The sequence below is a fragment of the Lepisma saccharinum genome, chromosome 2, assembly GCF_977018435.1.
Source record: "Lepisma saccharinum chromosome 2, izLepSacc3.1, whole genome shotgun sequence".
NCBI lineage: Eukaryota > Metazoa > Arthropoda > Insecta > Zygentoma > Lepismatidae > Lepisma > Lepisma saccharinum.
This window is the reverse complement of record NC_139230.1, coordinates 2064607-2083877: the sequence shown is the minus strand read 5'-3', so window position 1 is coordinate 2083877 and position 19271 is coordinate 2064607. Positions and strand designations below refer to the sequence as shown.

The following is a 19271-nucleotide window of genomic DNA, read 5'->3' as shown; positions in this document are numbered from 1 at the left end:
ATGACAAGACTCAAATAAGAAATGAATAAATTCATGGACATAATACAAGACAAACACAAAACTTCCATATCCAGACTAACAGATTAACTCTGACCGACAGATCACCACATTCTGCAGGCATAAAATTCCACAACAACCTTCCCACTTGGCTAAAAAATATCACTCCCTTAAAGAAAAAAATGCAGCTATATAATCAAAAAATACCTCACAGACAGATCTCTGTATGACATCAATGAACTATAAACTAGATTGGGTACAAATATTAAGTAGACAAAGAAATGTCATAATACCATAGAAGGAACAATGTAACTCTAATTAAAAGAAGAAAAAAGTCATTCATGTACTTTATATATATATATATATATATATATATATATATATTATACAGGTATCATTATTATCATTGTTTTTAATATTGTGAATGTAATGTACAACATTTTTTAATTTTTTTTATCACATACGTGTATGTGCAGCATGTAAAAATCTTTTGTTCTTATATTGTAATTACTTGTATAGCATACCTTATATTTTCATGTATCTGGACGAAATCCATACCCATGAAAAAATTGGTCAACGGATGAATAAAGATTATGATAAGTTCATCATTCACTCTCATCGTTGCGATTAACCTAGACATATGGAAAAACATCGTAAAATAATATAGAAATAGGAAGAATTGTTATCTCTTGATCATGAATACCAAACTATCATATAAAGTGTACGCTTTCTCGAAATGTATTCCTCTTTTTTTCCAGATGGCAACAAAAGACCCATTGCACCATAAGATTCTTCAGGCTGCTCAGGATGGAAATGTAAATTTATTGAAGTCTATAGTGAATGACTCATTCCAGTTCAACGACTGCTATTACCTAAAGTCTGGAGACACGCCACTTCATGTGGCTGCTAGGGAGGGAAACGTACCTGTGTTAAGGTGAGCGCCTATTCATTTTCATTTTCCACGCACATACGGACCAATAACCCCGAGTCAGCAAGAACAAATTATTTTCTTGTGAAAAATTACGTGACATTATGTTTCTTAAATGATTACTTTTAAATTATCTTTTTTTTTTTAGAATAATCGTATACTCCAGTTTAGTGAATCACGAAAGGCGGTGGACTTTTGTTAGTATATTTAAACGTGTATAAGCAGAGACAATGCACCCCCTTTTTATCAATTTGCTTCTCATTTTCTCAAGGTGGTGTGATACATAGGAAGCCGCAGAACATACTATTGAGGAAATAAACGAATCATCATCTTGATATCAAGTATAGGCTTAACTACTTGTTCGTCCAGAAATACAATAAAATTAATATACAAGTAGGAATAAAATATGTTTTAAATAGTTCATTTAACAATTGATTGGTAAAGGAACATTGCTCTGTCGGCTTTATTCAGAACGTAATAATGTTAAATATGAAAATTATTATGTCAAGTTCAAATTGATCTTCATATGCTTCCTGATTCTCCTTTAAACTTTTCGTATTCTTTTAGGACAAATCTGAACACGAAAATCGATAGAGAAATTCATCTGTAGCACGCTTCTGCTTTAAGACTCCATTATATACTTCTTCCCCATGACTTACACTGGTCAACACGATTTTTGGCACACGGAAGGGAGAAGGCCTCTCTAATAGAACTGTTTGTTCACCCTGAATTCAATTATGCAGCCGGAATCTTTCCATCGCCTACAATTTTCTTAAGACGAAGATTTGTTGTCGGGACATGCTGCATGACAATGGTGTATTCCCGTTTCGCCGAATCCAGTCTCATTTAATGGTTTATCAACACAAAATAATGTGATTTCTCATCTCACAACCATTTTATGCGAATTACCCATGTATTCCTGAGAATATAATGTTGTCTCAAGCTGGTTAAAATAATCTTGTTCAGGATTTGAATGTCCGGAAAGGCTGAACTTTTGTGTTCTAAACTGAAAGCCTGCTTTTACGTTAAAACGTGCTTCTTTCGTAAACACCAGGATGATTTATTCTGAAGAACATAATTTAGCCTATTGTAATAATATTTTCTCTGAGATGAATGAACTTGATGATGAACATGAAACAATCGAGTGAGGCCTGTTTATTGGCACTTTGAAATCAATTTGAAGGCTGTGGTGTTGCAAAATGGGATCAGATTTCCTTCTATGCCTTTATCTTATGCAACCAAGATGAGGAAATTGTGTACCTGGCTCTTGGAAGCCAATTGAACCATGCATTTTAATTAAAAGTCATTGTTGTTAGCAGATTCGAAGCTCGGTTATATTCAATTTTGCAGTTTCGTGTTCAAATGCGACGTCAGGAATAAGAAAAATCATTAGATCAAGAAAGAATTGTAAAGACATGAAACGTTTATCCCTGGACGAGAAAAAGAAAAAGAATATAGTATAGCCTCTTTCGTCAACTGTATGAATTCCCTCTTCCGCTTCATATAAAGTTAGTGATTTTCTGGGTTTCATTATTGGAAAGGAAAATCAAGGCCGGAAATATTGGGTTTATGTAGGGATGTGCCGAAGCCGATTACAGATGTATGAAAATCGGCCGAAATTGACACATCGGCATCGGTATCGGAATCGGAAAAAATCCGATATTTAAACCGGTACAGATTATACTAGAGTTTTTACCTTCTAATAAGTTTTACATTCTAGTTTTGTAAGATTTATTGAAAATTTGGTTATGAATCGTCATTATTGTAGAGTTTTTGTAATAAAATTATTGCAAACTCATTCAGAGGATCAACCTAACTATAAATCTGAAATAAAACAGTACATTGCTGAACCAGGATCTGCTGTTGTATTGGAAATTCAAAAATGAATATTCAAACCTGAAGCAAGTCCTGTGAAAATACTTGGGCATACCTGCTGCATCAGTATTCAGTGATTGAGTGTTCAGTGTTGCTGAACAGATTTGAGATAAGAGAAGAAGTAGGTTACTTCCTGAAGTGCTTCCAAATCTCGTGTTTCTGAAGTTGAATCTGGCAGAACAGGAATTCATTTTGCATTTCAAAGAACTGCTTGTGTACTAATGTTTAATCTCTTGAGAATCCATGTTCTTCTTAAAGGTTCACAAGTAGTGGGTTTTATGCTATGGACGGCGCGAGAAAGTACGAACCTCTCTCCAGCAGTTTTGGCCTTACTTAAAACTTGGTCAACATGCCCATATGAGTTTTTTGCTCAAGTGTGGAGCACTTATAATTCAAGATTTTTGTAAAAAATGCCCTCGGGAATTTTTCAGAAAGTACGAACCTCTCTCCAGCAGATTTGCTATACTTAAAACTTGGTCAACATGTTTATTTGTTTAAGTGTAGCACCTGCCTAACCCAAGAATTTTATAATTCAGAAAATATCAAACCCCCCTCAAGCAGATTTACAAAATTGTATCAGTTTGTCTATAAACTTGTATCCATACCTACCTATACATATTTACTTCAGGTTTAAGTTTAATTGGATTTGCTTATTTAATATTAAAACAATGCAATATGCAGAGCCTACCTCTAGAATTGGTCCGTGTTTGCATGTTTCCCCTCTGTGGCAATGTGCGCAATTCCCGAGACGTTAGTATTGATTTTTTTCCTCAGTGCTAGTATTTACAGAAATTCCTGAATATTGCATCAGCCAGTATTGTGAGACTGACTGAGGGGGACAGACGTGTTGATACAGTGCTTCTCATACTTACAGGTTTAAATTCATATTGAACAATATAAAATCTGATATTTGTTGTAATCTACTCATATTTAGAGTCAAGCTTATATTTGTCTTAGCCGGTTATACATAACAAGGCCATTGCTATTCTATACATGCATGTTTGTGCAGGCATTTGCGCCGGGTCAGTGTGAATGATTTTCCACTTGTAAGCTATTGGCTTTACAACCTGTCATAAGATTAATATTAATAATATTAATCCATAGAGATTAGATTTGAATCCCAGGAAATTTTATATAAATACCAAAACCAAAAATATTAAGTGTATACACACATATATACATATACACATACAAATCACAGTGCTGAACCCAACTGATATTTTTTATTCAGTATAAAGTTTTGAATTGAAACCCAGGAAATTGTATATAATAAACAACAGCAAAAATGCCGAATCAAAAATATTGTAATCAGTGCAATAAAAATATATCCAGCTCTAATTGGGCCAAGCATCAAAAAATTTGTAATCCAGACAAATACAAAACTCCCACAAAAATTTGCCCCAAATGCAATAGAAAATACAACATGGAATATTTCACATATAAACATAAAGATACTTGCTCTGCACAACCATCCACATCTGGTCTGAAAAGAAGGCACGAAGTACCTGTTAATGCCAGAGCAGCAAAACAGCTACGCCATGAACCTATCCGTAGCAGTTTTAACGGCCAATTAAGAGATCACCGGTTTGTATCAGAGCCAAGATGTGGCATTGAGAATTTCTTGAACAGTATAAATTCTGATCTGCAGGCAATTCTTAATGCACAAAATGGCTCTTATAAGCTATCCCTCAAATTGTTTGTACAATATAAGAAACCAAACGGCACAAAATTTACACAGCCCCACATAACAGAAACTGTACCTGTATATTCAAATACAAATTCAGACAAAATAATAAGCAGGCTGATAGATCAATTGAACATCAAACACTCTGAATTTGCAGCAAAAGAGTCAGGATGGAGCCTATGCGGTTCATCACACAAGCTCTATGTTAATATTTCTGAATTCACTCCATTACAAGGATCCACTTATGTGCCACTGCCTGCTAATATCAAAAACAAAAGAGCCGTGGTCAATATAAAAAACGCCGACCAGAAATGCTTTTTGTGGTGTATATTAGCTGCTTTGTATCCAGTTTCAAGGGATCCTCAGAGAATAACTTATTACAAACAACATGAACATCTTTTTGACGATGTAATGGAGGGTTTGGAATATCCAATGTCAGTTCAGAATATTGATAAATTTGAAAAAAAGGCCAGGCACATCAATGGCAAACAATTATCTATTAATGTATTTATTTGTTCCACTGGCAATTGCCCGATAGCACCTCTCAGAATTAGTACAATTGATGATGAATCAGCTATTCCAATTGATCTGCTCTTAATTGAAGGAGATGATACAAACCATTATACTCTGATACATAATCTTGAAGCTTTAGTGAGAACACAACTAGACAAATCTAATAGAATATTCAAGTTGTGCAGAAGATGTTTGACTGTATTTGATGGTCAAAAAATGGTAAAGGGGGTTCCTGAAAAAAATGCAGAAATTGCAAAAAACAAGTTAATTGAGCATCTGAAATACTGTGGCAACCATAAACCTGTTCATATGGTGATGCCCAATCCAAGTGAAAATTGCAAATTCAAAAAGTTTGAAGCCTTGTTGGAACACCCAGCATATATTGTCTGTGATTTCGAATCGAACCTCAAACCTATTGCATTCTGTAGCCCAGATCCAGAAGAATCTGCAATTACACCATACCAGCAACATGAACCTTCCAGCTTTTGTTTTCTGGTTATACGGGATGGTGTTATTATTAAAGAATATTCATACATGGGACCAGATGCCATCAAAATATTTAAACATAAAATAGAAAATGAGTGCCGTGACATAGCATCTAACATCTTATTAATATCAAAGCCTATGTTGCCTTTAACAGAGAAACAGATTGAGGATTTCAACAATGCAGAAAAATGCCCGGTATGTGATTGTGAATTTTCAGATGCAAATATCAAGGTACATCACCATTCTCATACAGATGGTCGATATAAACAGGCCCTGTGTAATAGCTGTAATATTAAGATCAAGAGACCAAGATTTATCCCCATATTTTGCCATGGAGCATCCAATTATGATTTCCATCATCTGATCAGGTACGAGGGGTTTGACAAGCAGAATTTAAACATTTTAGCTGAAAATGATGAAAAATATATATCTATTAGCAAGATAATTAAAGTTGATGGTGTTCCTATTCACATAAGATTTCTTGATTCTTACAGATTTTTACCTGCTAGCCTGGCCACACTAGCCTCTCAATTATCTGATGATGACTTGAAAATCACACGTGCAATGTTTCCAAATCTGGACCTGAAATTAATTAGGCGGAAGGGTGTATATCCATATGACTATGTTACAGATTTTTCTAAATTTGATGAGTGTTCCCTGCCACCGCAAGAAGCATTTTACAGCAGAATCAGAGGATCTGGAATCACTGATGAAGATTATCACCATGCCAAATTGATGTGGAACAGTTTTAAATGCAAGACATTTGGTGATTATCACATGGCTTATTTGAAACTTGATGTCACTCTCTCAACTGATATATTGCAAACATTCAGAAAATCTTCTATGCAAAATTATGGACTGGACCCAGTGTATTTTTACAGTGCCCCGGGCCTAGCATGGTCTGCAATGTTTTTCAACACCAAAAAGCAATTGGATCTGATCCACGATCAAGATATGTATCTGTTTATGGAGAAATGTATAAGAGGTGGGATGGTGCAATGTTCCCAGAGATATGCCAGAGCAAATAACAAGTATATGCCTGATTATGATCCAGCACGGCCATCAAATTATATACTGTATGTAGATGCAAACAACCTCTATGGTCACGCTATGATGGATAAATTGCCATATGCAGGGCTTGAGTGGGTTGAAGATTTCAATATTGAAGATCTTAAGAATTTTGATGACAGTGACAGTGGCCTCTTCATAGAGGCTGATCTGATATTTCCAGATCATTTGCACAATAAATTTTCTGATCTGCCCCCAATTCCCGAGGTTCAGTGCTCACCTGGCTCTAAACAGAAGAAGCTCATGATGACTCTAGAGCCGAAACAGGGTTGTGTCCTATATTACAAAAACCTCCAGTTCCTGATGAAACATGGTGTTCAAGTAACCAAAGTTGGCAAAGTCTTGAGGTTCAGGCACTCAAGATGGTTGAAACCATACATTGATACAAACACGGAGCTTCGAACATCTGCAAAGAGCCAATTTGATAAGGGCTTGTTTAAATTGATGGTGAATTCAGTATATGGCAAAACAATTGAAAATGTCAGAAAACATACCGATGTTAAAATAATTACTGACCCCAGCCTGAGCAAAAAATTGGTTGCAAAGCCCAACTTCAATTATAGAAGAATTTATGATGAGCACATGGCACTTTTCAACATGATGAAAACAAAGATCAAATTTGATAAACCTATTTATGTAGGGGCTGTGATATTGGAATTGTCCAAATTACATATGTTAATATTATATTATGACGTGCTGAAACCTTTTTATGGTGATCGTGTAAAATTATTGTACATGGACACGGATAGTTTTATTCTTGATATTCAAACAGAAGATGTTTATCAAGATATGTCACAGCCTGAATTGTTTCAATATTTTGATACCAGTGAACATACAAAGATTCAACAACACCACAACAAAAAGGTGCCTGGCAAGTTAAAAGATGAGACACTTGGTGATGTTATTGTGGAATTTGCTGGGTTAAGTGCCAAGATGTACAGTTTTAAAACATGTAGTGCTGTTGTCAAAAAAGCCAAGGGCATTGGCAGAGTTACTGTGGAAAAAGAGCTTGTATTTGAAGATTATAAAAATTGCATCAAATCACAGAATTCAATTAGAACATCAGAAAATAGAATTCAGAGTGAGAATCACTTATTGACTTCAAATATTGTAACAAAAGTGGCTCTGGACCCACATGATGATAAGAGATGCATTTTATCATGTGGCACACATACTTTACCTTGGGGGCATTGTGATTTGAAAAGTGGGAAACAATGCCCAATTCCAGAGCATGATTTGAAATAAATAAACATGCCTATGAACTTATTTGGGTTCAAAAAACAGGCTATTATGGACCTGCCGACACCACAACCCTCTCCTGATTTACAATCTGTAATGTCTAAACTGAGTGGCTTGTTAATTATTCATCTGAACAGCATACTTACAGATAATGATGAAGAAACAGGCAAAATATTGTATATATTTAATAATAATTTAAATTATTACCAATTACCTGTAGGTGGGCAATTGCAATTTATTACAACCCCTGAGGGTGATGTCAAGATTTCAATAGGGAGAAATATTTACAGAATTAAGCACTCAAACATGGTTTCTGGCACTGTATATACTGTTTCTGCTGGTGACTGCTTATATATTGAGGTCCCGGGATCATATGACAAGCTTATACCCTTTTTTATAGAATTAAGAATCAGATATTCAATAATAAATAACCACTAAAAGAAAATGCCTAATGATATATTTGGCCATACAAGACATGAAGATCACAGTGATGAGATTCTGATGCTTGATGTCAGAGTCAAGAAATTAAGAAGTGATTTACAAGCTTTACAAACCACACTGAATGCCAGTCTTCAATTAGAAATTACAAATTTACAATCACAATGCATGGACCCTCTTCTTAAAATTGATTCTGAACTCAAAGTGCTGCTTCAGAAATATACTGACCTGGCAACATTAGATAATTTTCAAAGTTTGGAAGAAGCTGTAGCAGCTCTTCAAGCCAAATTTAAGACCCAGGCCAACAACTCCGAGCAATTGAAACAGCAATTGGAAGAGCAGATAAATAATGTCCAGGCACAGCTCCAAACAATTGTCAAAAGCATAAAATCACAGGAAGATTTTGATCTAGTGATTTCCACTCTAAAAGAACAGATTCAGTCACTGGAGATACCTAACCTGGATCCTCTGCACAATGCCATAGCCGAGGTTAAAGAAAAAATTGAGACACTTGAAAATTTTATGAACAACTTGCCATCTTCTGATGCTTTGAATGCAATAACTCGGAGTGTAGCAAACATTAAGCTGCAACTTGAAACATATGAAGATTTTGGAAAAATTCAAAGTTCCATAACCCATCTTGAGGGTACAATAGCAGCAGTGCAAAGTGATTTGGCAAATGTACTAGAATCTCGCCTGCCTGGGATTGTAGATACACTTGTCAGTGTCCAGCAACAAATCACAAAGCTTGAAAACCTCAACACTGAATCTGAGCTATCTCATTTTCATCACTTGATCGATGATATCCAAACAAAGCTTGAAATTTTACAACAATCAACACCCACTCAGGCAGATATAGCCCTGCTCCAAAATGCTATGCAAAATGTGGCTGATGCTTCTGAATTAAACAATGTAAAATTGGCACTTGAATTTTTGCAGAATACAGTATCAAATCTTCCCACATCACAGGAACTTAAAAATATTAAGAGAGCTGTGAATAGGATATTGAAATCAGAAGATATCAAGAATATCCAAGCAGAGATCAAACAACTCACTCAGACAGTGGCCACTCTACCAACCAATCAACATATTAATGAACTGCATGCCCTGTTTGAGGATATCAGAAGACAGGTCCATGATCTTACTGCTCAAAATTCAAAATTGGCAGTTGTTGAAAATTTGCAACAAATTGTAGCTAATATCAAGCAACAGCTAGGGACCATGGAATCCAATCAAGCAAATGCTCTGTCTGTTTTTGCCACCCAGCTTCAAGAAATTGTGCAACAATACAAGAGACTTGCTGTGGACATAAAAATAAAGCCAGGCCACGATGATGTTGTTAGAACCATCAATGAGCACCTTGAATCTGTAACAAGCAGATTGCTTACAGCAGAAAAGGAAATAACGGGCATAATCGAGAATCCAAAACATACAGTAATTCTTGAATTGTACAGCATCCCCAACAAAGAATATGATTCACCATTTACACCAGGTGGCAAAATATATATGCTGTCCCCTGCACAATTTTATTACCAGTTTTTTGTTGGGGGCACATTGAGACCAATCAAGATCAAATATTGGCTTCAACCACAGGCACACCACTACCCCACCTTATCAATAACAAATGCTGAGAACAAAGTGAAAATCACCAGTGTAGAGTTAGAGGATTTTACAGACCCCAATACATTAGAAACAGCCTATACTGAAGATGATGGCACTTTGGAATTTAAAATACATATTGGAGACAAATTATATTTAGAAAATCCTGTAGTATCAGCTGCTGAACACCCCATAGTTGCAATATTCTTGTTTACATATCATGTCTAGACAAATTATTGTTGATGAATTACACAGACAAGCCAGACATAATTATAAGAGACTCCCAGTAGTCACAAAGGGCATAGATGATTTATGGCAGAGCGACTTGATTGAGATGGCAAGTGGGCAGTTGAAAAACTTAGACAAGATCAACAAGGGCTACAAGTATCTACTCACTGTCATAGACACATTTTCAAAATTTGCCTGGGCTGTGCCACTCAAATCCAAGACTGGAAAATGTGTTACAGAAGCCTTCAGGACAATCATCAATCATTCAGGAAGATCCCCGCGCTATTTGCAAACAGATAATGGCAAAGAATTTTATAATTCTGTGTTCCAACAATTTATTAAAAGCCAGGCAATAAAACATTACTCGAGTTACAGTGATCTCAAAGCCTCAATTGTAGAGAGATTCAACAGAACCTTAAAAAATCTTATGTATAAACAATTTACCCTGCAAGGTAATTATAAATGGCTTAATATTCTTCCAGAACTTCTACATAAATATAACAACTCGGTCCATTCCACAATCAACATGAAACCCTCTGAAGTAACTTCATCTGATGAGCAAAAATTGATCAGGACTGTTTATTATCCTAGATACCAGCCAACAACAAGAAAGGCCAAATACAGGGTGGGCGATCAAGTAAGAATCAGCAAATATAAGCACTTATTCAAAAGAGGCTTTACGAGAAACTGGAGCACCGAATTATTTACAGTGGTTCAAGTTAAACCCGGGACCCTTAACACATATATAATAAAAGATCACCGAGGAGAAATTCTCAAAGGCCGATTCTATGAACAAGAGCTCAGCAAAACTAAACAGCCCGACACATATCTCATAGAAAAAATCATCCGCAGAAAAGGCAACAAGTTATTTGTCAAATGGCTAGGTCATCCGGAAAACAGCTGGATCGAGGCAGACAAAGTGATAATATGAGCACCTGGGATGTTATAAAAAGGCTGCCAGAACCTGAACAGCAGAATAAGAGAAATGGCAACTTGCTGCCTGATAATATTAGATGTCTTATTGTTGGGCCATCTGCTTGTGGTAAAACTACACTAATGGTTGATAATTTTTTATTGGCACCCAACTGGTTAGACTGGAAAAACAGGCACTTGTATGTCTTCTCTAAGAGCTTGGAACAATTAAAATATCAGCAGCTGATGAAGCTATATGATGGATTGGATATTGCCACTTTTGAACCAGATGTTAAGCCACTTCATGAATGTCTCGATAATTCTGTTGTTGTGTTTGATGACATTATACTGGATAATCAAAACAAGGTTAGAAATTTCTTTACACAGGGCCGGCACAAAAACATTGACTGCTTCTACCTGGCACAGACTTTTTCTAAAATTCCGAAGCAACTGATCCGAGACAACAGCAATTTTATATGTGTGTTTCATCAAGACCATACCAACCTCAAACACATACATGATGAATATGTAGGTGGTGACTTGAGCTACAATGATTTTTCCAAGTTTTGCAGCAAGTGCTGGAACCAGGACAGTTATGGGTTTGTCACAATTGATATGACAAGAACACCTAATACTGGCAAATACAGAAATAAAATCAACGATTTTCTAGACGTTGAAACATATATAAATAACCATGAAACGACCAGTCATTGATGATCTTAAGTTAAGAGATTATCTTGTAAAAAGATTTAAGGGATGGAAATCAGAGAACCGTGGAATTTATGAAAAACACAAGCAAACAGAACAGCCTGTCATTGATGCTATTAATAATTTAGGTAAGAATATCAAAACTGTTACAGAGCAAAATCAAGATTTGATCACAGAGCTTGTGCCTGTAGCTGCAAGGAACATATTAGATTATCCATTCACCCCACTTTCCAGTATTCATACACCTAGTCCTGTTGCTCCTAGAAGAATTGAGGCTACTCAGGATCCTATTGAATTGGGTCTTCTTGCTCAAAAATATTTAAGCACACCTAAAGACAACAAAGATGAGGTGTTTGGCTTATATGCTGACACAGAGCTTGATGGCAGCATTATTCATAGAATCGGTAATTTCAGAGTAACTTTTATGGGGGATGATATAATTGTTTATTCAGAATCTCGTCTCGGAGAAAAAGGTGGTTTTGTTAAGTACACCGGCACACCTGGGTTGTGGGAACTGATAACTAGGAAAAGGCCTGGCAGCTATACAGATCAAGATTATGAGGATTACAAAGAAATATTAATAAAATCAGATGCTCTATACCAGAACAATGATCCCACGCAAAAAAGAGTCAAGTCTAGCAGTGGGGCAAAATACAACAATTTAATCAAGCCCATATGGTCACAGATCAAGACAGGTAGTGGGATCAAACAATACAACACCCTGCCTAAAGAATTTGTCTGGGTTGATGATGTCAGGAAACTTGTGGATAGGTTGCTGGTGATAGCTGGGGAGGAAAATGCTGGCAACCACAATTTTTACAATGAAAAAGTTGGAATTATGGACATGATAAGCACAAAATTATCTAATTTTATAGTGAATGACCCTAAGGGCATTGGATATCTTATAAAAATTATTAATACTCTACCACCTAAATTTTGGAATGTTTCTGAGGGTCGGGGCCTTGTTAATGACATTATAAACAAGCTGCCATTTGAACTACACATTCCAGGCTATCAGTATTGTGGTCCCGGTACAAAATTGGACCATAGAATAAACAGAGGGGACCCTGGTGTTAATCCCCTAGATGCTGCTTGCAGAGACCATGACATAGCATACAACACACATTCTGATCTTGACAAGAGACATGTTGCAGACAAGAAATTAGAAGAGGCTGCATTTGGCAGATTTGTAAGCAAAGATGCATCTTTGAGTGAAAAAATAGCAGCATTGGGAACCACCATAGCTATGAGCACCAAACAAAAACTGGGGTGGGGGCTGTGAATATGTATATAATAAACCTACAATGAAGGCCAAGGGTGTTATGTATCAAATACCTTATGCAGGTCTCAAATCTCTTAAAACTATTGACAGCCTTTTGACCAAAAAGCAGCGCAAGAAAAAAAACTCTTGTCTTGCAAAGGGACATGGTATGAAATTGTTGCTTAGCACCCCCCAATTAAAAAAATTACAGCAATCCAGGAAAAAATCACATGTAGGGGGGTTCATATTTACTATCCCTGCCATCTTAGCTGCTCTCGGGGCTGTTGGGAGCTTGGCTGGGGGATCAGCTGCCATAGCAAAAACAGTAATAGATGCCAAGAAAAATAGGGCAGAATTAGATGAGCAGAGGCGCCATAACCTGGCCATGGAGAAAAAAGGCAAAGGTGTTAAGAGAGCCATGAGTAAGTTTAAAAAAAACAAGAGCCGCTTACAAACCAAGATATTGAAGCTTTAATCAAGCCATTGGGCATCAAACATTTTAGAGGTGTGTACATGTCTGATTCTTTGCCGGAGCAACCACTCAGGAAAGAGTGTGGCATTGTTAATTTGGATGAGTACAAAAATCAGGGCACTCACTGGATTTGTTATCTTAAATATTTAAACAATGAGGCATTTGTGTTTGATTCATTTGGAGGTGTTCCACCTGAAAATTTAATAAAATATCTAAAATCAGCTAATCTTTATTACAATAATGCCCGTGTTCAAAACTTCAAAGATGTTAATTGCGGACATTTGTGTTTATCTGTTCTTAGATATATGTCTCAAATAAATAAACCATCAATTGAAAATTTTCAAAAGGCCCTGTGGTATTTAAAACATCATGGGGGTATTCCATCTCACCAGCCAAAATTCAATATTAAAACTCAAATTGCATGATGACATAGTGTATCCCAAAACAATAGCTCTCAGAGCATTTTACGGCATGTACTTGATACCTAATATTACTCACCACAACAACACAATTGCAGTAGGGGATCAAAAAATTGTCATCACTCCAGGGCAGTATAATCTGTCCACTCTAAATGCTCAATTACCCAGAGGTATAGTATTAAGTCAAAATTCTGTCACTCACAGAGTAGAGATTGTATCTGCTACAGAAACGGTGCATCTGGGTACTATAGGAGAGCTGTTAGGATTTGAGAACAACACAAAACTTGAAGCAGGCATCAAACACACTGCTATGAATATACCTAAATTCTTAGCCATAGAGACTCTAAATATTCACTGTAATGTGGCCGAGGGTATGATCACCAAATCAAATGGCATAGGCACTCACAAACAAACCGGCATCATTGCAACATTCAAACCTAATTCCGAATTCATGGAGCCCATCATCTACAATCCATCCCCAACATTATATTTTCCTGTGTGCCATAATAGAATAGATTACATTGAATTGATGGTCACTAATGAAAAAGAAGAATTAGTTGATTTTGCTGGAGCCACAACAACTGCTATCATAGAGATTAACATTTAAATAAAAATACATACAATGGAAAATATTGAGAGTTATGAGCTACAATCATTCCCTCCAAACAGGAGGACATTTGCAAATTTAAATCAACCCAACACGGAGGTTGAGGTTGATCTTGATGTAGGGGATGGCTTTATACACCCCCACAGAGCAGATCTATACATCAAATTTGATGTTGTAAAGCTCGATGGAACAGATTATCCGGCAAATTCGAATATAAGATTGGTGGATAATTTTGTGCCGCATCTGTTCTCTGAAATTGAGATCAGAAAACATGGCGTTGTTATAAACAGAATAGATTATCCCGGCATTACCTCCACAGCTTTGGCCACATTAAAATTATCCAAAACCGAGGCTTCTTACTACAAAATAGGGGGATTTGAAGCTGGTGATAAGATATTATCTAAAAATCATACAGTGCTGTTCCCGATGCGCCTGTTGCCAGGATTCTTCTCGGATTACAAAGATATTATGTGGAAGGGTGGTTTAAGAATTACATTTAGAAGAGCTGCCAATGATAATAATGCTTTGATGAGGTACAGCACATTAAACCCTACAGGAGAAGCTCTGCCCAATACCTTACCAGATGCAGGCAAATGCATTATTCAGACTATGGAGTTAAGAATCCCGGTTGTTGAATATGAGGCCAGTTACGCTCTTAAATACAAAGCTGATATCCTAAAAAATCCGCAAATTCCTCTGCAATTTTACACATATCAATGCGTACAGAAAGTTGCCACTGGTACTTATTATGAATTTGATGCGACAACTTCATTCTCCAGTATTCAATTTGACATGCCTGATTTTGTGGTGGTACTGTTTCAGACTGGGAGACACAATAATCAGGAAAAAAATTCAAGTAGATTTGATAACTGCAACATCAAGAACATATATCTTAAAAATGGCAGAAATGAAGTCTTTCCTAGGGAAAATTATAATTTAGACATGTCCAAGAATGATTTTCTTAAATTATATGAGGCTTTTTCGGCTTTCAAAAGGGTCACTACCGGGAATACAGACCTGTACTACACACCAGATGAATTCAAGGAACGGAGACCCATGTTTGTAATTAACACTTCAAAAAGAAAACAAGTTGTGGTCAATGACAGAACAAACATTAAAATTATCTGTGAATTCCACGAGGCTTTACCCGATGATACCATATGCAGTGTCATTCTCATAGGTGAAAAATCATATATTTATGATGTAAGAAATGAGCGAGTCACAGAGCAGTTTTAGAAGCACGATTCAGGGCTTCCCCTATGGCGCAGTGGTAGCGTCATTGCCTTGTAATCAAGGGGTCCCGGGTTCGATACCCAGTGGAGGCAAAAGTGGCTCGGATCCCACTTTAAAACTGTAGGGCCAGTCCCGATTAGCCTTACTGTGCATAAAATGGATTTAAAACAGCAACTCGAACTAGAGCCACGATTTAAACACAGAAACTCTTTGGATATAAAACAATACTTTACCGTCAGGAAATATATTACTTACCCATTTTATACCACCTCTGCTCGTAGCAGATACCTACCTAAAATACTGCCAAAAGCTAAAATACAGAAATATTGCAATAATTATTCTGTAAGTTACAGACTTGTATACAACAAGACCAAGCCTAAATGCAATTCAGTTTGCAATGACAATATCCAGGAATTTCCTCAATATGATGGATGGCCCCTGAAAAGGGGGCATAGTATAGATAAGAATTTCTCTTTGAGTTCCATGACAAATAACATGTAATTTCCCCTCGGAAAAGACACAATAGAGGCAATATCAATAGATATAATCACTCAGGCAAACAGAATGAAGGCAATTACTCTTTAATAATAAATAACTCTCTGAAAAGACGCAGTATAGATTATATCTATTGGCATACAACTCACGGGCATGCAATAATTTATTGTTGGCCAAAACATGGAACTGATCAAAAAGATTGGAAAGAACATGCAATGTTTACGTGACCTCCATTCTATTGTATTGATTATGCAGTTTTGCCCCGTATTGTTGAGCTCCCAGATAACAAAACTCTGGTGATTCTTAATAGAGAATAATTTTGCTCTGTTGTATAACATTTTTTACCAAATTTAAGATCTGGGAGCTATCAACAAAAACAAAATTATTCTCAAAATCTCACATATGGAATGCCACATCTATCGGGACTCGAACCCAAAGCCCCTTTGTTTACAAAACAACAATATTAACATTTTGCCATCAGATTTTATGAGGACTCAAACCCGAGCCTTTTGATTACAAAGCAATGCACCACACTCCACTCGGTCTCAGAACCCAATAGATATCAATTCAAGATTCCTGGGATTTTGACAGAAAAACATACTATAAGCTTAATTTCTGGTGTGGCCAAAAATATATCAATTTTTGACAAAAATCTGGCTAATGCAACTTTTGTAAGTATAGCAAATCTGCTGGAGAGAGGTTCGTACTTTCTGAAAAATTCCCGAGGGCATTTTTTACAAAAATCTTGAATTATAAGTGCTCCACACTTGAGCAAAAAACTCATATGGGCATGTTGACCAAGTTTTAAGTAAGGCCAAAACTGCTGGAGAGAGGTTCGTACTTTCTCGCGCCGTCCATAGCATAAAACCCACTACTTTCACATAACATTTTGTAGATGCAAATGTACATTCGCATCTCTTGAGAATATATATGTATATACATATGATATGCAATAGAAATGTACATAGAAAATTTATTTTTGTCATGCTGAAAATAGCATCCCATTTCTGTTTAATAATCTTATGTATCGGAATCGGTTAAATATCGGCATCGGTTCCAAAAATTATCGGTGAGTACATCGGCATCGGTAAATTTTCAGCTTCGTCACATACCTAGGTTTATGCTAAGTTCGTAGCGCTTTTTTTTCACCGTGGCAAAAGTATTTTTATTTCATACTAATTTGAGATGAACAAAAGACATAAATTAATCATTTCATTGTTTAGAGTTGCTGTTTTAAGTCCACTTTATGCACAGTAAGGCTAATCGGGACTGGACCTACAGTTTAAAGTGGGATCCGAACCACTTGTGCCTCCACCGGGTATCGAACCCGGGACCCCTTGATTACAAGGCAATGACGCTACCACTGCGCCATGGGGGAGGCCACACTTCATTGTTTATGACTGTCCACCAACGCCGGGGCAGTTTTTTAATTCAGCGGCTGAAGAAATCAGCTGTTTCGGGGTTAAAAGCGTCGTCAAGCCAAGTTTCAACAGCATTTTCGTCACCAAAGCTTCCTTGAAGGTTGATGCATTGAGAACTGAAAAGGTATCAATCCTGGGCGCAAGATCGGGGGGGGGGGAGGGGGAGAGTAAGGAGGGAGTGTAATAACTACCCAACCAAGCTCCTGGATAGCAGCTTTTGTCATGTTAGCGGAGTGTGGGTGTGCATTATCGTGCCGCAGCACTTCCTGGCCTACTCGCTGATTTGGTTGTTTTCATTTAAAGCGTGCGATATCCTGAACCTTACGCTATGTCCAACGTGGATACGGGCAGCGCGGTGCGTGCGGTGCGATGCGAGCAACGCGGCAGTCGTATCCGATCAAACCTGTAGTCAGCAATGAGCCCGTCCTACGTGGACACGTTACGCGTGCGATTCGTCCGCTCGCAACGCACGCAACGTTTGATTTTCAAACAGGTTTGTTTTGTATCGCATTTGCCGTCCGGTGGCGAGTCGCCGAGAAAGATGGAAGGGCTTATTGCAGAAGTGCAAAGAAGAAATGTGTTGTGGGATAAAACAAACCCTCGTTACAAAGATCGTTTAATTGTTGATAAGGAGTGGGATTCCGTAACAGTTTTCACGTTTTAAGTATTTGAAAGTCGTGAGTGGATGAACAAAAACATCAAATTGTATTCACTGAGAAGAAATCACAGAATACGGTTCGTACATTTTCTGCTGCTCTCGAAGCGCGGTTGTTCCTTCGAGAGCTGTAGGTTCCTGTCCATCACATTTTCGTCCAAGACGTTTACAAGAGAATCTTTTTCTATGTCAATTATAACATTATGCAGAATGCGAATTGCTTTAACAATATGAACAGCATGCTGTACACTAGTTTCAATTGGTTTCAATAGGATCCTAAATTTCGCAGCACTTATGCCGAAAGCACACTCCACGATAATTGAAATATGACGCGGCTGCATTATTTGAACTCTTCTTTTAGAATATGGTCTCATAAGATACGTTCGTAATGGAAATGCTTCGTCTCCTACAAACACAAATGGGTCTTTTTGATGGAAGTTGGACAGCTGCAAATCTTTTGGTAAGAAACCATTTTCGACATTTTGATAAAGTGCTGAGTTAGAATATACACCAGCATCACTTTCTTTGCCATATGCACACACATCGATCATTAAAAATCTGTACCTTGCATCAACAACGGCCAAAAGCACCGAACTGGAAGCCATGTTAGTCGCAACTGCTCATCACAATCGCACGCAGTAACGTTGGACACTCCCGGCGTTCACGCACATATCTGCGGTGCGGCGCTCGCATCACACCGCACGCACCGTGCTGCCCGTATCCACGTTGGACATAGCGTTACCCATGGAATGCAAATGTCGCACGATGGTTGAATGGTCACAGTTCATCACATTTGATAATTCTCGAGTCGACTGATGTGCATCCTCGTGGATTAAAGCGTTCAAACGGTCTTAATTAAAGCCAGATGGTCTTCCTGAACGTGGAGAAACGCTTAAGTCAAAAATGCCCTCTTTGTAATGACAAAACCATTTCTTGCCCTGCTTTTCCCCTTGGCACTCTCCCCGTACAATGGACAAATGTTTCGAGCCGCTTCCGATGCCTTTGCTCCTATGTTAAACTCAGACAGAAGAAT

General features: G+C 37.3%; 1 protein-coding gene across 1 annotated transcript in view; it reads left to right on the top strand.

Annotated features, from left to right (window-relative positions):
* LOC145983856 (ankyrin repeat domain-containing protein 16-like) overlaps positions 1 to 19271 on the top strand; it is a 68654-nt gene that overhangs the window by 23538 nt on the left and 25845 nt on the right. Inside the window, exon 2 of the mRNA XM_083116914.1 lies at positions 756 to 931. Within this exon, the coding sequence (XP_082973040.1) occupies positions 756 to 931 (176 nt within the window). The remainder of the gene's footprint in view (positions 1 to 755; positions 932 to 19271) is intronic.